We start from the raw sequence: 23,389 nt of genomic DNA on the forward strand, positions 1-23,389 counted from the left end.
TTGTGCCTACCAAAGAGAGTTAGATATATCATTAGCAAAATTGCTTTTGATTGTTTTAAATTATGCACCAAAACTGTAATTTCTGGAAAAGGGTTTTCTAAAGATATCAGTAGAGACCAAAAAAAGAGACGTTGCCATTATATTAACAGTACTCGAGATGCAAATGTGTGCAGTTTGGCTGGAATAGAAATGCTCTCATATGCCCCAGCTAGTTTAGTTTGTACCTGCGTATCAGGAAAACGTGGTTTCGTGTGTGTGTGCGTGAGTTTTCCCCCTCTATATGTGTGGGAGATAGCATCTTATATTCAGGAAAATTGGATAATCAAATGAACTTAATTTCCTCAAATATATTGAAAAAATTTTTCCATTTGGAATTATCTTCTCGTTGGTGTCTTTGAAAGGAAGCCTACTGTGTTTATGTTTTTTGTGTCTACTGTATGTGCCTGCAGCGCGCGATTTCTGTCCCTGTAGCAGCACATTTAACCTTCTCACCAAGCTCACGAGTGAGGTAGGAGTCACCTCCGTCTTGTGTAGGAAGAAATGCAAGCTCTGGAAGGCTCAGAAAATTGTCCAGAGTGACTCAGCTGTTGAGAGGAGCAGCAGGCGTGCCCCGTGGAGTCTGGCTTTAGAGGCAGACAGGGATCTGGTAACCCCACCTTTCTCAGGAAGGGGGGAGTCTCACAGCAGCAGTGTGGCCTCCCATCTGTGCAAAATAGAAGAAAATTTAATGATTTTGTTTGTGGCTTTTGGTTAGTCAAGGAATCAGTCATCCTCAAACTTAAGCTGGAACTCTGGCATCCTGTTAAGAAGAGCATCTTTGCAGCCCAGGGGTGAAACAGGAAATGAGACCTACTTCTGGTTCACTTACAGAGGCGAGATGCTGGGCTCTACAGATACACCTGTGATTCCATTGGGCCTGGCCGCTCACCTGCTCTGAGTCCTTGTGGCAGTCACCTGACTTTCAGGAGTCCCAAGGGGATCCTGTGACCTGGCACCCGGGGCCAGCATGCTGGCTCAGAGAGGCAGAATGTGGTCGGTGCCTCATGCCAGTCCGTGGTAGGAGCTCAGGGTATGCGTGTCCCTGTCCCCGTTCCCTCCCCAAGTGAGAGATCCAGGGTGACGTCTTTACTAAGGTGGTAGGTGGGACTCTGTTTGGTGTCCATAAGGTAGCATTTTGGGTGGTGTTATTTTGGAAGCGGCGTTAGGGTGACTGACGGCTGCCTTCTAGCCTGAAATTGACTTTGACATTTGTGCACTTGGAGCTGTCTTCTCTGCTGCCATATGACACACAGATTCAGATCCAGGAATAAAGATCGGTGGAGACGGAGGGCCAAACAAATGATTGTCATTTTCCAGTCCTCTTTGATGAGGCGTCCACCCCCTCCCAAGTGTCCCCATCACCACTGCGGACTGTTCTTGTCCTTGAACCTCTTCTCTCCTCTTGCCTGTAATTTCAGGGTAGAAAGGGTCTCAGTTTGCTTAACCGGGCAGTAATGTCTGAAGACCCTGTTTGAGGTCAGCTCTCCAACCTTCTTACTGTTCAGTACTGGACTGGTTGGTTAATGTCTCAGTTCTCTGTCCAGAAAATAGGCATAATAACTTCTCTTACCCAGTGAGCTCCGAAATGCAGAGTTTAGCTGAGGATTACAGGAGAAAATGCTGGAAAGCCTTGGACATCCTAGAGCATGCAGGAAGAACTCTGTCTTCTTTCCTTCCTGAGAGGCTTGGCTGATTTCCTCCTTCCTGAGTTTCCCAACCTTTAGCAGCCACAGTCAGGTTTAGACCGCGTCTTTATCCCAGGCGGAAGCCCTGAATCCCTTAGCAGCCACTTCCTGTTTTCTCTACCTGTGCACCCCTAGCTGTAGGCAACCACCAAGCTCTCCTCCGTCTCTGTAGATTTGCCTGTTCTGGATGTGTCATGTAAATGGAATCACGCGGTCTATGATCTTTGGTGACACGCTTCTTCCACTTAGCATAACTTTTTCAAGAGTTGTTCATGTTGTAGGAGGTATCAATGCTTCATTTCTCTTTGTGGCCTAATGATAGTCCAGTGTGTGGATATACCACATCTTATTTATTTGATGATTAGTTGATGGACATTTGGACATTATGAATAATGTTGCTATGGACATTCATGTACGAGTTTTTGGGTGTACATGTGTTTTTATTTCTCCAGGTTAGCTTATCAAGGAGTGGAATTGCTCGGTCATGTAGTAACTCTGTTTAATGGTTTGAGGAACTGCTAGACTCTTTCTCTAAAGTGGCTGTAGCTAGTTTACGGAGTTTTCACCAGGATGTGAGGGCTCTAATTCCGCCACATTCTCACTAACCATCATTATCATCTTTTTGTTTAACCATCCTAAGGGGTGGGGGGGTGTTATTTCACGTGATCTGATTTGCAGTTTCCTGATGACAGATGAGCATCTTTTCACCTGCCTATTGGCTCTTTATGCATCTCCTTTTGAGAAATGTCTTTCAGTTTGTTTGCCCATCTTTTAATTAAGTTACTTGTGTTTTTATTATTGAGTTGTCATAGTTCTTTCTGAATTCTAGATTCACGTCTTCTCAGCTTTTGAGTTTGTTTAAGCTTCCTGCACTTGAAAGGCATCCCCAGTTGGCCTCTTAAGATAGCACGTGTAGGTTCTTTCCGCACCGAGGTGTTGAGCGCCTTCCGTGTGTGAGTTCTTTATGTTGGAAGCTGTGGACAGAGTACAGCTTCTGGTGCAGAAGACAGACGGAAATGCATAGGCATTTATCATGATGGTCCTAATACTTTCCGAGGAAAATTCTGAGGGAGCAGTGAGTATATAACAGAGGAACCAAGGCCTGTTTTCTTGAGGAAGGCACGTTTGAGCAGAATCCTAATGAATGTATCGGGATTAGTGGGCGAGATGGGGGTGCGCAAGAAAGAGGATTCTAGGCAGAGGAGACAGCCCGTGCCAAGGCCCTGAGTGGAGGGAACCGAGCACTCTGAGGAAGCGGCAGAGGGCCCCTGTGGCTGGGGCATGGGGGGCGTGGGGGGCGTGGGGGAGTGCTGGTGGGTCACTCAGTCCGTGGTCCGCCCCAGCCTGTGGGCTGTGTTGTAAAGGTGTTGACCTTTGTCACATGGGAACTGGGGAGTGATTAAGTTAGTCTTAAGCAGGAGGAGGGGTTGCCTGCTTCGGTGCAGTATGGCCCATGGGTTAGAAGGGCAGGAATGAGTGTGGGAAGGCCCCTGGGGAGGCTGTCCCGGTGGCCTGGGTGAGTGCTCACAGCGTCTTGGAGTTGGGTGGTGGCCATGGAGGATGAGAAGAGGCAAAAAATTCAGACAACCTGGGAGTTGGAATTAGTGGAAGCTGGTGCGTGATGAAGGTGGGTGATGCCCGTAGACCCCCAGGTTTGGGGCTGTGCAGCAAGTGGAGGCTGCCGTGAGTCCGCAGGCAGAGGCTGTCGGCGCGGGTCTGTGGGGCGGGGGCTTGGGGTGATGGAATCAGAGAGCTGAGCTTTTGGTTGACTTGGGAGGGCACGTATAGGGTGGGCGGCTCAGGAGCCGCGGGCCTGAGAAATGGCCATGGGGCTAGGGCCATGTAGTCCCGAAAACCTCAGTAAGGGTGGTTCTCGTGGCCTGGCAGGGGAGGCACGTTGTCTTGGGTTAAAGTTAGGATGGGAAATGAGGACACAGATGAGGAACTTTCCCAGAAGCTCCTTCTGGGAAGGAGCTCCTTCTGGGGAATGTTGCCCAGAAGATTGTGTTGGGAAAAGGTTGCCGTACAGAAAGCGTCTGGAACGTGCAGAAGACGGCAGGCCGGCGCCAGAGGGTGTCAAGGGGGATGAGCTTGGCCCTTGTCAGTCAGAGGGGGGACCCCTGGAGGCTGAGGGGACCAGTAGGGGACCTGCTGAGACACAAGCTCTGTGGGCTGGGGGTAAGCACAGAGGCCGTGGCCCGACAGCCGCTTTGATCCTGTTGTCTGAGGTCGGCACGAGCGGGTCGACTGTGCGGCCAGGCGAGGTGCGGTCATTGTTCACCCGGGTGTGCTTTCAGGATGCGAAGAAGTCGCGCCTGCCCGTCCTGATAAAACCATCGCAATCGCTGGGAAGCGTGTGCCGGCCCCCTGCCTCCCAGGAGGTGGTGGCCCACCTGCAGGCCGAGGTCCTGAAGCTGCAGGGGGAGCTGAAGGAGCTGAAAATCCGCAACAAGCAGCTTCACCAGAAGTTAATTCTGGTGGAAGCAATGACAGAGGGGCTGCCAGCGCCAGAGGAAGCGCTCCTGAAAGGTAAGCACCAACGAAAACGTGTCCTCTGCGAGAAGATGGACGGCCCGACAGCACGGCCCAAAATGTCAGCCGTGTTGTTTGGAATTGCAATAGGTTGGAGGATAAATTTCCTGAGTTGCAGTGACTGATCTTGACTTGACAAATACACAGTCGAGGGGACACAGTCAGGAAAGCACATCCATTGTTTTCCTGTGTTCTGGAGGGGTGGAGGGGGACGGGTCGTGCTCCCAGGCCTTGCAAGGTCACGCTCCCTTCACTTGCGATTGTCTCGAGGGCTCCAGTCGTGGCGTGACTTGAATCTGGGTTGTTTTTCTCCACCCCATCCCCCGCCACCGGCACCATCTGTGGAGGCCTCAGTCGTCTTTGCAGCATTCTCTGAAAGGCTGGGTCACAATTGTTTGGGTTCTTCAGGGTAAATTGCAAACTCTGCTGACCTTATGGCTTCTAGAATTGACCTGCCTCCCTACTCCCTTGGAACCTGCTGTCTCTGCCCTCCTGGGAGCTCCACAGATAGCCCTTGGGGTACAGAGTCTCGGGCTGAGACCCCTAGACTCAGAGGGAGACCCCAGGACAGTCCCCAGCCCGAGACAGTGGTGTGTGGACACATTGCCCCTTTGAGAGAGGAAAGCTGAGGGCCCTCTGGAGAGCAGGCAGGGAGCGCGTGCAGCAGCATCGTCATCTTCAGAGTGTCCCTGCAGCCCAGGAGCACTTGTGCTGGCTCCTGAGCTTGAACTTCTGCTGTGAGCGGGTGACACCAGCACACAGTAGCAAGAACAGTGATCTTTATGTAGTTAATCAGAAGGGACGCATCGGATCCTCCTGTGTGCCAGGACCAGAGAGATGGTGGACGTGAGACCCAGCCTGGGTCCAGCGTATATATCACAGGGGGAGGAAGAAAATACACTGTGAGCAGCACTTGCTGCTTGGTAGAAAAGCTATGACAAACCTAGACAGCATATTAAAAAGCAGAGACATTACTTGGCCAACAAAGGTCCGTCTAGTCAAAGCTGTGGTTTTTCCAGTGGTCATGTGTGGATATGAGAGTTGGGCCATAAAGAAGGCTGAGTGCTGAAGAATTGATGCTTTCGAACTATGGTGTTGGAGAAGACTCTTGAGAGTCCCTTAGACTGCAAAGGGATCAAACCAGTCCATCCTGAAAGAAATCAACCCTGAATATTCATTGGAAGAACTGATGCTGAATCTGAAGCTCCAATACTTTGGCCACCTGATGCGAACAGTGGACTCATTGGGAAAAGATCCTGACGCTGGGAAAGATTGAAGGCAGGAGGAGAAGGGGATGACAGAGGATGAGACGGTTGGATGGCATCAGTGACTCGATGGACATGAGTTTGAATGAACTCTGGGAGATGGTGAAGGAGAGGGAAGCCAGAGGTGCTGCAGTCCATGGGGTCACAGAGTCGGACATGACTGACTGAAAAACTGCAACGTCTGCAGGAAGGCGGGGTCAGCAGTGGGGTAATCTCATAGCATGAGCCGCAAAGCCAGAGCTCTTAGAGAAGAGAGACAGTCTGGAAGTTTCAGAGGTGAGCAAAGGCACTCAGCGTTTCTAGGCCCACGGTACAATGGCGGAAGGAAGGATGCACCCACTCCTGGAGAGCCTGCCAGAGAAGCAGTGTTTGCCAAGGGACCCTGCAGGCCTACGTGGGCGGTTGCCCCCGCGTGGTTCAGGGCTGGGAGGGGGCCGGGGGCCTCTGCCTGCCTGTGGCAGCAAATACAGTCCAATGAGCGCCCCTCACCGCCTGAGCCGCGCTGTCCACGTTACACACGTGGTCTCACTGAGTCCTCCTCCCGGTCCTGTGAGCGGGCACACTCGTTGCTCCCACCTGATGGCTGAGGCAGCCGTTTCAGAGATAAAGGGACTTGGCTCCGGTCACACTGTGGGCTGACATCCCAGCCCAGGTGGGAACCTGCTGCCTGGTTTCAGAGCCTCTACTTTACCCCCAGTGTGTCCCAGAGCCTCGGGTACGATACTGCGTGTGTGGATTTTATGATGATCTGTAGCCAACAGTATCTTCCATTTGATTTTAGTTTCTCTTGGGTTTGAGGCTTCCCAGGTGGCTCAGTGGTAAAGAATCCACCTCCTAATGCAGGAGACTGGGTTTGACCCCTGGGTTGGGAAGATCCCCTGGAGAAGGCAGTGGCAACCTACTCCAGTATTCTTGCCTGGAGAGTCCCATGTACAGAGGGGCCTGGAGGGCTACAGTCCACGGGGTCGCAAAAGATGTGACTTAGCGACAAAACAGCAGTGTCTTGGCTTTAGCACAGTTGAGGTTTTAAGATCGGCCTCCGTTGAAGTAGGCCTTTGGTAGGATGGCTCTTCCTTCCCCCCTTCCTTTCCCAGAGTCCTTCGTCCATCCATCCATCTGTCCATCCACCCACCTACCCATCCGCACAGGCATCTATTCACACAGTCAGGGAACGTTCTCCAGGCACCTGCTGTTTCTGGCTGCCTGCACGCAGTGGAGGAGAGAAGGGAACGAGAGGCAGTCCCTGCCTTCTGAGGGTAACCTGTCCAGGGGAGCAGGGACACATAATTAAGTGCATCAGGGGCGGCGGAGGGGGGGCCGCCCTGGGGAGGAAGGAGACGCGCTGAGTCACACGGGTCCTGGCACCTGGCCCGGGGCTTGCCATTTGCCCTGAATTTACGTTCTGATTTCTTGCTGAGGCCCGGGGGTGCCTCGGCCAGGTGCTACTTCGGCAGCTGCCCGGCGGGCCCTGGGGGCCTCTCTTCTTGGGAAGGGTGGGCATAAGTCTGTAGAATTCATTTTCTCACTCATGGTTTTTCGAGAGCCTGGGCTTAAACCATTTCAGACAAGCTGCAGTATATTTATGCTTTTTATGTCCTGTTATGGCAGCTCGATAGATTAATTTTATCTTATAAATTGCATTTGGCCTCCCCAGTGTTTTTATTCTCCCTGTTGTATCTTTGTGTTCTTCGTAGTTGCTTGGCTAAGTTTCAAGCCCAGGGTTTTACTTACTTTGCTCTCTCTCTCTGCGGATGCCTGTAGCCCAGCGCCTCGTGGGGGCAGCCTACCAGGACCGCCCCAGAAAGCAGGAAGGACTGGAAGCTACACCCCGCATCTGGAGAGACAAGGAACGGGACAGTGATCTGCAGGCTGCCCACGAGCCCGGTCAGCATTCATCCTTGGTGCCTGCTGCGGTGTGCCAGGCACCGTTTGGGGGTTTCATGTATAAATGAGGACTTAGCCCCGCAGCGGGCATCTTAGGGCATCTTCGCTGTCCCCGTTAACACAGGAGGAGGCAGGTTGGGGTTTTGAAAGAGAACTGGTCCAGGGCCACTCAGCTGGTAGGTAGGTGGGCGAGTCACGGCTGGCTAGGTGTCTGTCTGAGTGGACAGTCCGTTTGTCTGACACTTTTCTACACTTTTCAGCCTCAGCGGACACAGCCCTGCCCAGGCTCTGGGGAGACCCTGGGCTGTGGGCCCCATTCCCAGTGGCGTACGCTTCCCGAGGCCTCCAGTCAGGGTGCTGACGACATGCTCACGGGCTTCCTAGGGCCCTGGGCTTTGAGGAGAAAGCCTCTCTCCCGGGTAATCGAGTGCCCCTTAGCTGAATTGTAGGGAGGTGCGGATCTTCGGTGTTCCCTATAGTGTAAATCAGTGGCCCTGGGGGCCTCTACTGGATGGCAAAGAGATTCAGTTATGCACAGAAACATCCCTTGTTACATTCTTTTGCGTTGTGGTTTATCACAGAATACGGGGTGCAGTTCCCCGTGCTGCACTTAGGACCTTGTGTTGATCCACTCTGAATGCCACAGTTTGCATCCTCAGCCCCGAGCTCCCCGTCCAGCCCGCTCCCTGCCCCTCCTCCCTGGCACCCACGGGTCTGTTCTCTGCCTGCGAGTCTTTCTGTTTCACAGATTGGTTCGTTTCTGCTGCATTTTGGATTCCACGTATGAGTGACATCACCGGGTGTCCGTCCGTCTCTTTCTGACTCACTCACTCAGGGTGATAATCTCCAGCTGTGCCCATGTTGCCGCCAGCGGCGGCCTTTCGTTCTTTTCACGGCTGCGTCGTGTTCCATCGTGTACACGAACCACGTCTTTATCCGTCTGCCGACAGACATGTAGGTTTTCTCCTTGCTTTGGCTACTGTGAATACTGCTCTGCAGTGATTTTTAAATGAAAAAAAAATCCTGCTTTGGAACCTTATCAAGAGCTACCGAGCAGAGACTGCAGAGCCGCGTGGCCGTGCCGACGCTGGGCTGTGAGGCTCGCTATGTACTGGCCCAGGTGCTCAGAAGTCAGCCCTTGCCCCTGTGAAGTCACAAAGTGCTGTAGATGAGGGGCATTTCTGAAGTAAGAATTTTGAGTATCAAGTGTCTAAAGGAGGTGCAAGGAGCCGAGTTTAAACTGGTTGTGTAAGTGGGAACGTGAGGATGATACCTCCTAGCTATGAGCGTGTGTTTGTGTGTATATGTGCATGTCTAAGGAGCAGAGGTGGCCACAGTCTGTATCACAAAAGGACATTTGTACGGGGCTTCCATTTGTCTTTGCCTCACGATTACTTACTGAAAGTCATCAGAACTGATCTTTATTCCCATGAGTGAACATCACTTCCTGCCATGAAATTCCATTATCAGGAGGTTGTTAGAGCAAAGCTATTTCTTTTGCTTGGAGTGTGACTCATAGGAAAAAAGCCTTGTTAGGCTTTCTCCCTCGGTCTCTCTCATACACGTTCAGCCAGCAGGACTCCCCAAGTCCCTTCTCTGCCCCAGTCGCCGGGCCAGACACTGGAGAAGCAGAGGTGAATGACATGGTCTCCACCCTGAAGGCCCTCAGAGCTAGTGATTATAACACATTTTGTGCAGTAAAAAGGCTCTGGTAGGAATGCTTCCTTGAGGTCACGTAGCAGTGGCTTTCTAAAATTCCCAAGTTTATTTTATGGTATTTGCATTGTGAGCAGAGACAAGAATGGGCTTAAAGCCACGCGGAGCAGCTGCAGGACCCAGAAATTGGAATAGCCGGCCTGGCAAGGGTGGTGTGTGCCATTCCTTCTGCGTGGTCTCCTCGGTCGTCTCAGCCAAGATATCCTGCTGCCTTGCCCACGTTTCCCCGAGTCCACCAGCCTTTGCTCACGTGTCTCCTGGAATAGACGTCCTCTCCCACCTTCAGGAAAGCAAAGCATGTTCATGTTGGTTGGTCTCCTTCACTACTACGTGCCGGGCATCGTTAGCCTTTTTGCAGATACTGTCCCATTGGACACTGAAGACAAAAGCAGAATACGTGGTGCTCTCTCCATTTTGCAGAGGAAGCTTCTGAGGCTCAGAGAGGCTAAGGCGCTTGCCTAAGGTCACACAGCCATTAAGCGGTTAGAGCCTTAGTGTGAAACCAGATCTGTTGAATTTCAGAGATGGATTTTTCTCCTACATTCTGCTGCCTCTTACGTTTTCAGACAGCTGCTTGTACTGAGCTGAGCTTTCCCTTGGACAGCAGGCAGTGTGGCATGTGGTTAAGGACGATGCTCTGGACTCAGGCCTGAGCTTGAAGCCTTACAACAACAAATGAGATGCCCGTGGGGAGACCGAAGCTCTGGGCAGCGAGTTCTCACCTAAGTCCATGCAGCCAGCAAGGAGCCAAGCTGGGTGTGAGCCCTCTTCTCTCTGTCTTCAAAGCTGTGATTTCTTCTGCAGCACCACTGTGCCTCCCACAGGAGTTTGGCCACAAACATGGGGATTTAAACCAACTGTAAGGAGATGTTTCCTGGCAGGATTATGAGTCAGCCAAGTAACTCCTCGCTGTAGGAGACCTCGTGGCGTCTCCCAGAAGCTGGTAGACATGGAAATGAGGTGATGACTCTCATCTGCCGTGGATTTTAGACCTGCTCGTCTCTGATGTGACTTCATTCTTCCTCCAGTGTTTGTCAGCCCTTCCTTCACGTCTGGGCCGGGCTGGGTGCTGTAAAAGGCACTGAGCACGCGGAGATGAAAGGCCAGTTCCTGCTGGGAAGGAACACGCGGTCCAGTAATGGAGGGGCAGCCAGCAACTAACTGCTGTGTAAATAAGTGAAGAAGCCAGATGTCCGTCCTGTGCTGGTGCCCGGCATGTGATAATGTCTGTTGTGGGTGTTATGTATCAGGTGTCGTGGAAGCGCGGTGGGGAGTGACTGTTCTGCATAGTTTGAACGTGGGCTCACAGAGGAAGGACAGTCAGATTTGGGTGTTGAAGGATGAGCAGGAGCTCGTTGAGAGGGAGAAAAGTAGGCGGCCAAGGGGGAACAGCACCTGCGAAGCGGGGAGGCGCGAGCAGCCTGCTGGGCAGGGAACGACGGTTACTTTAGTACGGAGTCTGCGTAGGCGGTGGCTGAGTGTGTCCCTGCAAAGGTTGCCTGGAGCCCGATCACGGAGGGCCTCAGATACCATGAGAAGTTTGGATTTAATCCTCCAGATGGTGGGGGGTGGGTGAGTTGTAGGTGGGGGTGGGTGGTTATCATGGTGGAATTCACTCTTCAGCACAGTTGCTCTGAGGAGGAGGCTGGATTGAGAGGGAAGAGGGAAGGACTGGAGGCAGAGGGGCTTGGAGGAGGCTCCGCAGCGTCTCTGCTCGGCGGGGCTGTGAGCCGGGGCAGGGGGCTGGATTGCAGCAGTGGAGAGACTGACGTGAACGTGGTTTGATTTTCAGACTCTGAAGTTTACCAGCCAGATGACCCTGCCGTCTTGCCACCAGCTGACGAGAACCCCTCTGAAGACTTCCCAGGCCCCCCGTCAGCAGCTACAAACTTGAGTGCCAACAGTCAGTTTTCCACGAAGGTCAGCGTGGCTGGGACCGACCCGCTGGAGAACACTGATAGCTCAGACGATAAAGAGAACTTGGAAGGGAGACGCTGCGACCTGCAGTCGGAGCTCGAGGGCTACCGGCGCCCCACCCTGCAGCTGCAGGAGCACTCCCGGTGCAGCGAGGCCGTCATCACCGTCTTGTGTGGGACGGAAGGGGCCCGGGGCGGCTTGAGCAAGTCCAAGGGCAGTGCCGACGAGGAGGAGATGACCTTCTCGAGTTTGCGCCAGGTCCGTTACGTGAAACACATGACGATCCTCCACCCGCTGGCCCCAGAGATGGTGGACGGCGGGACGCTGGAGAGCCTCGGACAGCAGCTGGTGGGCCAGGAGCATGAGCTGCAGAAGGAGCAGAATTTGAACATGGAGCTTTTCGGTGGAATCCATAACCTGCAGAATAAGATCAGAGACCTCTCGCCCTCCAGGTATGTCACACCGCTGCCTTCTGCCACGGGCAAGCCTGCAGTTCCCCCACATTGCCACCGGGCAAGCGCCCCTGAACTGGAAAGGGGTGCTGCCCTGCGCCAGGGAATCCTTCATGGCTCGGCCGAGGCAGTTGCTCCTTGGAAAAGACCCTGGTGCTGGGAAGGATTGAAGGCAAAAGGAGCAGGGGGCGGCAGAGGACGAGATGGTGAGATCACATCACCAACTCAGTGGTCCTGAATTTGAGCAAACTCCAGGAGACACTGGAGGGCAGGGAAGCCTGGTGTGCTGCAGCCCGTGGGGTCCCAAACAGTCGGCCACGACTTAGCAACTGCACAACAGTAACAGTAAGGCAGCTAGGCCTCTGGGGAAGCAACACACGAGGCCACAGAAGCTGGCGGTGTACGGGCTCGGCCTGCGCCTTCTGAGATTGGCCGAGCAGGTCTTCTCCTCCTCGGGTCTGGGATGCGGGTGAAGGTTTTAGACCAGTCACTTGGTGAGTTGTGGTACGTTTGCTAAATGGCAGTGTTTACTCCTGACCCTGTTAATTAATGGCTTTTACTGTCCTGCAGGGGAGGGTGGGTGGGTGGTGACACCGAAACTGCTGTCCTAGGCAGGGTGGAAAGAAAATAAATATTTTCTATATCTCTACCCTTTAAGGTCATCTCAGAGAAATAGCCTGTGTTGAAAGAGAAGAATTCTTGGGTCGTGAAGATATGTTTTATGGGTGTAGAGATACACAGTTTGCTTCATGAGATATGACAAACATGGGATCATTTCTACAGCTGACCTTCACTCGTCCCCAATTTGAGACGGACACGTTGTTCGGAACTGTCAGGAGCCAGAGTGCATTTGTCCAGGCTTCCCACACGGTGTGATTGAGGGCAGCTGGCGTTTGTGAAAGGCGGTGGTGTCAGACCGCAGGTTGGGCACTGTTCTAGCTGAGTCCTTGCAGTCACCTGAGAGGGAGGTGATCTTAGACCGTGTGTTTGTAGACGAGGAGGTGTGCGACCTAGAAGGCGGCCTGGGAGGGTTGGCGGAGCGGGCTGGTCCACCCGCGGTGCCCCGCGCTGATGCCCAGGTTTCCTCTCGTTTGTTAAACTGGCCCCGTCTGCAGGTTGTGGTCACGTGACTGCTCTGTGCTCACCTGGGCTCGACGGTGGTCACTGGTCATCCTTTCAAGGAATATAGTGAAGCGGAGGGTCAGGGTCTCTGCCTGGCCACTCTGGGGCCAGCGTCCTGCGGCCACAGTCGGTAAGAAGACAGAGCCAGGCTTTCCTCCATTTCGGCTTTTCCTGGTGTTGACGGATACTTGCAGGTTTGCACGGGAAAAGACAGATGGGGTGTCTGGAGGCTGTGATGCCGAGTTTAGTTAGGCTTTGAAGGCGGAACCCTATTTGAGTCACAAACCTTCACCGTTTCACCGACTTTGCCGTCTCTAAGAGGCAGTTTTCTCTCCTGTAAAGGGAGATATTCATGCATTTGTTAGGAGATTGCGAGGAATCGATAACTTATAAAAAACACCTACGTCCGTGGCTGACAGGTCATAGTTCCTCTGTGAATGGTAGTCACGATTATAATCATCTTGTGACCCTTCCCTCGAGAGCAGAGACTCCTGTTTTTCTCTTCCCGCCTTACAGTTTCCTTTTTGTTCTTCCTGCGAATTTGTGCTGGGTCCCCTGCCCGTTGGAGCGCTCGTTTCTATAAATTCCGAGCGGTGTTTTTAAAGAGTGAGTGGAGACTTAATTGTCCTCCCGAGCCCTTGCCAATCTGTACTTTAATTGGGGGCGTCATAAAGGTTAAAAGTATTGAGAAGAACCTCTGTTGCAGCGTTTGTTGGCTGTTTTGAAATTGAAAGAGTCGCGACCTTGCGTAGTTGCGGTTGTTCTGAAAGTATAGATACTTGTACGGCTGCGGGCTTTTCAGAATCCTGCTTTGTCAGTTTTCCAATTAGTGTGAAGGTCACAGAAATTCAGTTCTGAAACGGGTGCCAGCGTTTCCTTTTCCCTTCTGTATCAGGTACGATGCGTTAGTTCAGGCCCAAGCCAGGGAACTCTCCCTTCAGCGACAGCAGATAAAGGACAGCCGCAGCATCTGCGTCGTCTATCGTCAGCACGTGAACACCATGATCCAGGCGTTTGAGGAGCTGCTGCAGGCCAGCGACGTGGACCGCTGCGTGGCCGAGGGCTTCCGGGAGCAGCTGCACCAGGGCGCGGCGCTGCTGGGGCGGCTGGAGAGGCTGTTTCTCAAGGGTGAGTGAGGCGCGGGCCTGCGAGTCCTCGGGTGGGCCAGGCACCGGCCCAGCACCCCTCGGAGGGGCCTGGGGGAGCTGGCTCTTTGACCCCCCTGCCGCCCCCTGCCCTGACGGGGTGATGGCAGAACCCCACTGGCCGCTTCCTGCCGGCGGCCACTGCCCTGTGGTTGGCAGTCTGCCCTGTCCCAGACCCGGGGTCCCCTGGGGGGGCCTGAGGGGCCAGGCTGGGAAGGCATGGCCACGTGGTTGCCAGTTCCTCTGAATCTTCAAGAGAAGATAGAAACCCAGGTTTGACAGGTAAAGACTCACGGATCTTAAATGCTGGCAGCAGCAGACAAACAAAGCAAACAAGAAAACCCAAACTTTAACGGATTAAAAATATATTTAAGCATCAGAGATGGTCTGAGGAAGGATGAAAGAAAACCTTTGCCAAACATTTGCTATGTGCTAGGTACTTTAATAGGTGTTCTTGCATTACAATTCAAAAATAATAATTTGCATTTTTTTGAGACTACAGCAGACATCATCCGTATAGTTCAGTTCAGTCGCTCAGTCGTGTCTGACTCTTAGCAACCCCATAGACCACAGCACGCCAGGCTTCCCTGTCCATCACCAACCCCCAGAGTCCACCCAAACCCATGTCCATTGAGTCGGTGATGCCATCTAACCATCTCATCTTCTGTCGTCCCCTTCTCCTCCCGCCCTCTATCTTTCCCAGCATCAGGGTCTTTTCAAATGAGTCAGCTCTTCACATCATGGCCAAAGTATTGGAGTTTCAGCCTCAACATCAGTCCTTCCAATGAACACCCAGGACTGATCTCCTTTAGGATGGACTGGTTGGACCTCCTTGCAGTCCAAGTGACTCTCAAGAGTCTTCTCCAACACCACAGTTCAAAAACATCAATTCTTCGGCACTCAGCCTTCTTCATAGTCCAACTCTCACATCCATACATGACCACTGGAAAAACTATAACCTTGACTAGACGGATCTTTGTTGACAAAGTAATGTCTCTGCTTTTTAATATACTGTCTAGGTTGGTCATAACTTTCCTTCCAAGGAGTAAGCGTCTTTCTATTTCATGGCTGCAGTCACCATCTGCAGTGATTTTGGAGCCCCCCAAAATAAAGTCAGCCACTGTTCCCACTGTTTTCCCATCTGTTTGCCATGAAGTTCTGCCGTGTGTAGTCTATCATTCTCTCTCTCTAGGTAGACACATACATACATGTAAACACACACGCACACCTCACTGATAATCTTGAGAGGAGCGGGGATGTGGTTTGCCCCTCCTCCTTGGGGAACTCCCCTCCCTGACTCCTCCGCGGACACCATTCAGAGTCAGTTCTCCCGCCCCCCCCACGCCGGGTGCCCCTCTAAATCCTGCCTTCAGTATGTGTTCCAGGTCAGCCGGCCCTACTGTCTCACGGCCGCCGAGGCTCCGGCTGACCGCCTGCTGCTCTTTGGGCTGGCTGTGGCCCCCTCTGCCCCAGCCTCTGTGCATCCACCCTGGGCCCGAAGGAGTCTGTTTCTGCTGTGGTCAGAGTGGTCTTCACACAGTCAGGTCACGACTGCTCTTTGCCCAAAATCGGAGGCTTTCCTTAGTGAGCCATTGGGTCCAGTTAGATCCAGGATGGAGGCCTTGCACGGTGCTCTTGGCTCGCCTGGAGTCCTGAGCGCTGAGTCCTGTACTTGTGAGCTGGGGGTTCACTCTCAGGATAGGTGGTTTCCGTGAGGAGCTCGGCCTTACCAGGGAGGAGCCTCGACCTGACCCAGTCTTTTTGCCTTCGTGCAGACACACAGGTGGTTCACAAGGGTCCACGTGTTCAGTGAGATGCCGAGATAGGACGTGGGGTAGTTTGCCTTCTGGGCCCAGGAAGTGTTGTTTTCTCCATTTCTAAAAAGGGCCCAACACCTTAGGCACGTCCCAGGCCCGTTGTCTACTGCCAGCTCTCGGGACCCCGTAGGGCCAGAACGCAGGAACGCTTGACTTTTCCCAGCTTACACGAAATCCCCTGTCTTCTGGCTAAGACTTTGCAGATAAGCTAGCTTCCATTTTGCTGTAGGGTCAGTGGGTCCTCAAGGTAGAGCTGTGTCTCCCTGGCCCGAGGCCCTGTCTGTCTGTCTCCCTCCTTCCTCCCGGCCCTCTGCCTGGGAGCAGGAGGCCGAGAGAAAGTGCCTCTGGCACCGGACACCCGCCCTCCTGCAACTTTCACCTCCCCTTGATTTATTTTTTAGTTATTTACCTTGACAAGCCCAAGGAGATCTCACTTGTTTCCTATGGGTTTCTGCTTCCAGAGGAAGCAGAAGCGTTTCGGGCCTAACAGAGAACACAAACACAATGCTTAATTCTCCTCGACGAAAGGCAGAAAGGTCTCAGGAACCTCTCTGCAGCCCTTTTTCTTAGAGGATGATATGTAGCCGCGGTGGGTCTTTCTGGGCTGCCATCTGAAGACTCTGGCTTCTGAATTATGAAACGAGCCCACCATAAAGTAATTTTATATTTGTGGTAGTTGCATAGCATGAGTTCTTAAAAAATTTAAATATAGTCTTTTTTTTATTATTATTAATACAAAGCAGTACTCGTTTATTGTGGAATAACAGATAAGCGAATGCTCCTGTAACTGCATCATTTATACAGCAAAACATGAACACCCTGGAGTGTATGCTTTCCAGACCTCTTTTATCCATGTGTGTGTTTTGGGTGGAAGTAGGACAGTTTGCAGCCTCTCCCTTTGTTCAAGTATAGAGGATAAATGTTAAGCTACATTGTAAGTTTTAGGGGCTGCAGAGCATTCTTTCCTGTGAAGGCTCTGTAATTAATCATTCCCCATTCAGGGAACATTTAGGTTGTCTCCAGTTTAGGGCTGTGATAAAGGACCAATGGATTGGAATCTTTGTGCATATCCTTGCTTTTTCTTTTATGATATTTAACTGGTAGCACCCAAGAAGCAGCGTGGTAGCATGCATTCTTAAGAGCTCTGGGAGGATTCAAGATTATGAAAGCGGCTGGTGTCCCGCCCGGCCAGTAGGGGGAGCTCAGCAGGGGACGGCGGTGACTTCTGGGGGCGTATTTTGTTTCTTCAGAGCAGGAGCTCCTGGAAGTTGCGGGGCGGGGGCGTGGGGGGCGGTCTTGTCCTGTCCTGGCCTCCCGACCTGGGAAAGGGCCAGACGTGCAGTGCCCGGTCAGGACCTGCTGCTGCTGGGGGTCTTACACGGTATGGACCTGATCCTGGGGTGCCCGTGGGTGAAAGGCCCCCCGCCTCTGTCTGGCACGCGTCCTTGAGCTTGGAGGGGGCACCTGTGGACTCTGATGGGGAGGCTTCCAGGAGGAAAGGACGCGGGAGCTCAGTCCCGCATGTTGGGTGGATTCATGGGTGGTGGGGAAGGTTATTTCCCAGATAGTGGGGGCGGGGGGCATGCAAGCTCTGGTTGGCTTCGTGAGCCAGGCTATCCGTTAGAGTATCCGTGGAGTGCTCCTGAGTAGTCCTGAAATCTGCCCTCTGCCTGGCCCTCGAGCCTCTCCTTATCTCCATAAAACAGTTCTCTCTCCTGCCTCAGAGATCTAGACCAGTTGTCACCTCCCCTGAACTCTCTGCTGGTCCAGGCCGGGTGCGGCTTGGCCCCCCGGCCCCCCGACAGCATCCCATGTGCTTCATCACGGTGCTGTGGTGGAATCATCTTTTGGGTCCACGGTCCCCACTCAGCTGTGAACCTGTTGGGGGCAGACCCCTTGTTCATATCTATGTCCTCAGCATCGGGTGCAGGCGCCTGGGAGAGCTGTAAATATTTAATATGAATTACCGGTGAGACGGAAGGAAAGAAGCGTTTGGGTCACGTAGGAGATGCCAGACTCTGATATTGGAGCTTAAACTTGGACGATCGATGGGTGTGGAGCTAGGGAGGACTGTTTTCCCAAGTGACTTCTCACGTGGTGGCCAGTGACCGCCTACAGAGGGGTCAGTGCAAGGAGGAGACTGCAGTGGGTCCGCCCGTTACAAGCCGGTCCTGCATCGTCTTCTCACCCTTGTTCAGGTGTGTTAGCGGATAGCTAGATGTCTCTCTATGTGGAAGGATGGGACCCTTCCACCGCCACATACAGCTTTTCAGGTGTAGCAGTGAGATTTGCTTGAGAGATGGGAGCAGTTTTCCATGACATGCTTCCTAAGCTTCTGGAAGAGCCGGACAGTTGGTACCCTGTCACTGCGTGAAGGCAGATCGCACCAAGGATTCAGTGCATCATACCGGCCACCTCCCTGCGAGTCCCACCAAAACGGTCTGTCATTTGGTTTTAAAGAACTCTGTGGTGGAAGGGAAGTGAGTAGAATACAACTGTTGAGTTGTTACAAGCTCCCCAAAGGGTCTCTGATCTGAAGAAGGGAACCTAGGGTTGCTGGCGGCATCCAGGTCATCGGCTCCTTCTGTGGTTTTGGGCTTTGTTAGGAATCAAGGAGAGTTTTCTGCTGGTTTTGAGATGAGTTTACCGTCGGGCAACCCAGAATGCTTAAGCCTGCCCTGGACCAGGCATACGCTGTCCTGCGAAGTCCCTGGACTTCTGAAGAACAGTGGGAGCTGTGACGCACACGTTGTGATGTTGTTTGGCTGTCTGGGACCTGTAGAGTGGGCAGGCGGCTGTGAGAGCATCTCCATCTCCCTGGCTTACCTGAACGTGTGGTGAAGTAAATGCAGTGTGAACTGGGAGGGTGGAAACATTCTACCCCCTGGATTTCTCATCGTTACTGTAAACAGAGAGCCTGACCCTGGCTCATGGGGTTGTCTTGGTGCCTGAGGGAGACGTGGGTGCCAAGGAACCACCCTCAGGGCCCATTCTGGGAGCCTGAGCGCCCTGCCCCACATGGTGCAGGGTGCAGAGGGAGCCACAAGATGAGAAGCATGTGTGTGTCCGTCCTGTGATCTTCTCCTCTGCGCCGTGGTGTTCGGGAACGTTTCCTTTTAGGAGTAGTCTTGGAAATGGTACGTGTGGGTACTGTTTAATTATAGTCTCATTTTTCCAGTACAGCTACTGAAGGTTTGTTTTTTTCTTCAGCCACCCATTTGTTTCTTCAAAGAGTTCCTCCCAGCCTGCAATTTCCAGAGTTCAGAAATACTTTAAACATACAGTTGTTCATTTCTGAAGTCTGGGCTCACGTGCTCCTCTCGAGCAGCGCGGGGCCGCCCGGGGGCAGCGGAACCCTGTCCCCAGCTGTGTCCCGAGCCTTGTTTTTTTGTTTGCCTTTGTCATTTCATCTGGTCACCCCCCTGCTGCAGACACCGGCTTTTTCAGCTGCACGCACAGCCTCCTTTTCCTGGGAATCCCACTTCTCAGAGCCTTTCTGGAGGAGATAATTTCAGTGCAGAAAGAGCTGTATGCACAAAGATGTTTCTTTTATAAAATGAAAAATAGGAGAGGACCTCGATGTCAGCTAGGGAACTGGCAGAAACTGGTCCACGTCCACCTGCAAGGGAGTATTCCTGTTCTCGTTGAACATGACGTTTCTAAAGCAAACTTGGTAAGAGAAGTGCTCACAGTAAAGGCCAGACTGAAGGTCTTCCCTGGGGGCTCAGTGGCAGAGAATCCACTTGCCAGTGTAGGAGACATGGTTTTGACCCCTGGACCCGGGAGGATCCCACATGCCACGGAGCAGCTGAGCCTGTGCCCCAGAGCCCGGGAACTGCAGCTCCTGAAGTCCGCGTCCCCCAAAGCCTGTGCTCCGTGACGAGAGAAGCCAGCACAGTGAGAATCCCACGTGCTGCAGCTGGGGAGTGGCGCCCTGCTCGCCGCAGCTGGAGAAAAGCTCGCACCACCCGAGACCCAGTGCAGCCCAAAATAGATAAGGTCAAAAAAAACCACCATTGGTGTGCTAAAAAAAATAAAGGCCAAAGTGAGAGGTTAAGTCACAGTAACTATCGTCTGTGTTAGAACGCGTGGACGGAAGAGCAGAGGGGAAGCCAGGAGCAAGTCTGTGGTGAGAAGACTCTGGAATTTCGGACCTGGAGGGCAGTGAGCTGCTTTCTCCAGGTTCTGTTAGCCGTCTCCTGTAACAAGCCTGTCTTCTGCTGGTATCAGAATTTTAGGGAAGGAAGAAGAGCCTGTACCCAGCCGCGCCTCTGTGATTGCTTTTTAGATTCAGCGCTGTCACCTTCCTCCTGGAACCAGCACTGGAGCTGGAGTCTATAGTCTGAGCGGTATTCTTGATAAATCCAACTTTAAATACCCAGGACTGTTACAGAGGAGTGTTTAAACAAATGGAGTAGTGCCTCTGCAAATGGATGAGTGAGAAATTATTAGGGAGCACTTTTTCTTTTCTTTTAATGTTTTCCTTCTTGATGTGGTTTCTGCTTCCAGGAAATGCAGCTGAAGTGGAAATGAAAACCCAGAGAGACACGAGAGAGAGGTGAGTGTGCAGCATGGGGTGAGAAGCCGCGGGGTCAGCTTCGTCTGCCAGCGTTTGGTATTCCGGGCTCCCTCCTGTTCTGTTAGTTTCCTGCATCTGGGGAGCAGAGCAGAAACTCCTGGGAAACGGAACTGGCCATACAAAACCAGGGGTTCGGGCTGTGCGTCCCGCAGCCTTCCTTCAGCCATGTGAGGTTGCTCTTGGCATTCCTCGCAGGCGATTTGACTCGCATGACGCGTTCCTTCTGTTGGCTCCTGAGTCCCTGGAGCAGGAGTTCCAGACTCGGGCCTGACCCATCTGTCCTTTCCCTCACGGACCCCACGCTTCAGCCTTAAATCTGACGTTTGATTGTTCTCCAGACCATGCAAGTGCACAAGCCGTAGACCCTGCCTTCTTCTTCTTCCTGTGACTTAAAAATCCTTCTTCAGAGTCGGCTCGCAGGAAGCGGCCCGTGTGCTCCCCGACACCCTCACCCCTCCGCCCTCACCCCAGGGTCACTGATCCTTCCTGGAGCGCTGGGCACATGGTTGCCCTGCAGCGCTTACCCCGTGCTGTTCAAGGATTCCCTGAAAGGGGCAAGGAGACCACATCAACTAGGTGTTAGCGTGTGCCCGCTGCCGCCCTGGGCATTCACGTCGCTGTTTCTGACCCTACAGGGAGAGCATTCTTGTTCCCAGTTTAGGATGAGGTGCCCGAGGGGTCAGAGTTGCATGCATGTCAAGAAGAGGCTGGAGAAGGCAATGGCACCCCACTCCAGTACTCTTGCCTGGAAAAGCCCATGGACGGAGGAGCCTGGTAGGCTACAGTCCATGGGGTCGTGAAGAGTCAGACACGACTTAGCGACTTCACTTTCAGTTTTCACTTTCATGCATTGGAGAAGGAAATGGTAACCCACTCCAGTGTTCTTGCCTGGAGAATCCCAGGGACGGGGGAGCCTGGTGGGCTGCCGTCTATGGGGTCGCACAGAGTCAGACATGACTGAAGTGATTTAGCAGCAGAAGTAGCAAGAAGAGGCAGCACTGGGTTGGAACTTCAATCTGTTGTTACTCCCACACCTAGATGCTTCTTGTTATTCCCTGTTGCCTTTTGAGGGCAAAGACTGTCTTAAATCTCTGTACACCTGTTCCAGCCCCAGCTTTCTGGCACGTGATTGGAATTTTTTAAAATGTTCGTGGTGTGAACGGGTTGTTTACACCCTTAGCTTGCCTCTGTGGCCAACTGGAAACTCAAGGCCGTGCCTTCCTCTGTTGACTTGTTCAAGGTTCTCACGTTGTTAGCGCTATTGATGTTTCTCTCCTCTTGGGAGCTGCGACCCTTTGGATCCCTGGGGGCAAAATAAAGACATAGAGACTGGTCTGGGATGTGGAGTTTTAGATTTTATTGGCATTGTGAAGGCCACCAGCGTCATTAGAGAGAGCAGGCAGGGAAGCGGCACAGCTCACTGGAGCACGTTTTAATCAGGCTGCTGTGAGTTGAGAAGAAGTGCTCCTCTCCCATTGCAGTGTCCTCAAGGAGGCCTCCCAGCCCGACCTTCCACTTCCGCCCTGATAATAATGGGTCTCGTCCCATCGGCACGCTGTGGAGGGGGCAGTAAGGACCTCCCCGCGGGAGGTGTCTTAGCTGAGATCTGAAGGATGAGGCTTGGGGTGGGGCTTTTGGGAGCGTGCCCACCCTCGAGGTGTAGGAGATGTGGCCCCTTGGAGCCACGTGGCTGGTGGGCAGAGCACGGAGCTGGGGAGGCCGGGGTGGGCGCGCCTTGGCCTGGGCCTCACGTCCTGATTGAGAGCCCAGATCCTGTTCTACAGGAAGAGGGGCGTCTCCAAAGGAGGGCAGGCTGGGACTTGACAGGAGCAGACTTGCCGATCTGAAGACCAGCCGTGGTTGAGCGGAGAATGGGCTGGAAGAAGGCAGGGAGCCTCCTTAGCCCTCCTCAGCCACCCTTCTCCTCTCTGACAGGCTAGCTTCTGTCCCTTCTGTTCTCCATCTCCAGCTGCAGGCTTCGCACTCCCGTGGGTCACTCCTGAGCTAATTAAACGGGTGCCCTCGGCCCCTTCCTCCCATTGCCAGGCGGCAGCGAGCCCGAGCATCCATCACGCTGTCTGAGGGAAGTTGCATCTGGTGTTTACCTGTTAATGAATGTCCTTTGCTCCTGTCTGAGCTCGTGAATAATGAGACACGAAGTCATAAGAAAAAGTGGGAGAAAAAAGAGCTTAAATTAAGGCGCTTATCTGTAATGGGGATTCACAGGGGCTCCTCACGAAGTTCAGGGTGTTTTTCCTCCTGGCGGAGGTGGCCCTTGGGAAATACAGCTCAATGACTAGGTGATTGCCTGAATGGTGATATTGGAACCAGCTTGGGGACCACGAGGGTTCTGAAATTTGTGAACCCACAGTCCACCTGTGGGTTTGGGTTGCCCTCCCACCCCCCCCACATTCTCCTGGGGGCTTGGAACCAGTCAGACGAGGGTTCAGATGGTTTCCCTGCCATGTATGGGCAGGCGAGGTTCTGATGTCCGACCGCCTCCCGGCTCTGCCTGCAGATGGTCCTCCCAGCGAGGACAGAGTGTGAAGCACCTGGGACAGAGTGGCCTCTCCCAGGGCCCCCCCTGCCGGCCAGACGGTGGGTCCCCTTCCTTCACTGACGCCAAGTTGAGCCCACTGAGCCCCTTTTGGTTTGTCTTTTGCTAAAAAATGCTCTGGGGGTGCAGAAAGGCTCCAGACCAACGTTGCAGATAGAGGTAAATGATAAAGGGCCAGTGTTCTTATCCTGGTGTGGGGTCTAGTGTGGAACCCGATTTCTCTTCCAATCCTGATGGTCAAGGACTGAGGAAGACAGCGTCACATACCAGCACGTTCTCCTCGAGTCTCCCTCACCGTCGGCCTGTCGCGCGCTGTCCGACTGTGGCCTGTCTGAGAAGTCCTGCTCCTCACAAGACCAGAAGCAAGACAGCGAGGCCGAGAAGGCATCGGGCCTGGCCAACAACTTTTCTCAAGGTGAGCCGCGCTTTCCCACCGTCGTAAACCTAGCCGAGACTCCCTGGTTTGCATGATAGTTCACCCTCCTGCCTTTGTAGTGAGGAGAGTGTATCGACATCTGAGTGGTTACTGGATGAGAGGACGTCCCGGGGGGGCCCAAGCCGGTCGTTCAGACATCGTTTATCAATGGAGAAACCTACGATTGTTGAAGGTGCTGGCGATTAGGGAAAAGTCGTCTTTATTTTTTGATGATGACTTGCCATTTCCTCACTTATCTGGCAG

General features: G+C 53.1%; 1 protein-coding gene across 8 annotated transcripts in view; it reads left to right on the forward strand.

Moving 5' to 3' along the window:
* Positions 1 to 23,389, forward strand: part of CDK5RAP2 (CDK5 regulatory subunit associated protein 2) — a 178,690-nt gene that overhangs the window by 122,972 nt on the left and 32,329 nt on the right. For 7 of the 8 annotated variants that reach the window (XM_043870667.1, XM_043870665.1, XM_043870673.1 and 4 more), the window contains 6 exons: positions 4,022 to 4,253; positions 7,283 to 7,405; positions 10,914 to 11,490; positions 13,508 to 13,740; positions 20,084 to 20,132; positions 22,953 to 23,125. In XM_043870667.1, the coding sequence (XP_043726602.1) occupies positions 4,022 to 4,253; positions 7,283 to 7,405; positions 10,914 to 11,490; positions 13,508 to 13,740; positions 20,084 to 20,132; positions 22,953 to 23,125 (1,387 nt within the window). The remainder of the gene's footprint in view (positions 1 to 4,021; positions 4,254 to 7,282; positions 7,406 to 10,913; positions 11,491 to 13,507; positions 13,741 to 20,083; positions 20,133 to 22,952; positions 23,126 to 23,389) is intronic. The other variant, XM_043870670.1, reaches the window with a different exon arrangement.

The sequence above is a fragment of the Cervus elaphus genome, chromosome 16, assembly GCF_910594005.1.
Source record: "Cervus elaphus chromosome 16, mCerEla1.1, whole genome shotgun sequence".
NCBI lineage: Eukaryota > Metazoa > Chordata > Mammalia > Artiodactyla > Cervidae > Cervus > Cervus elaphus.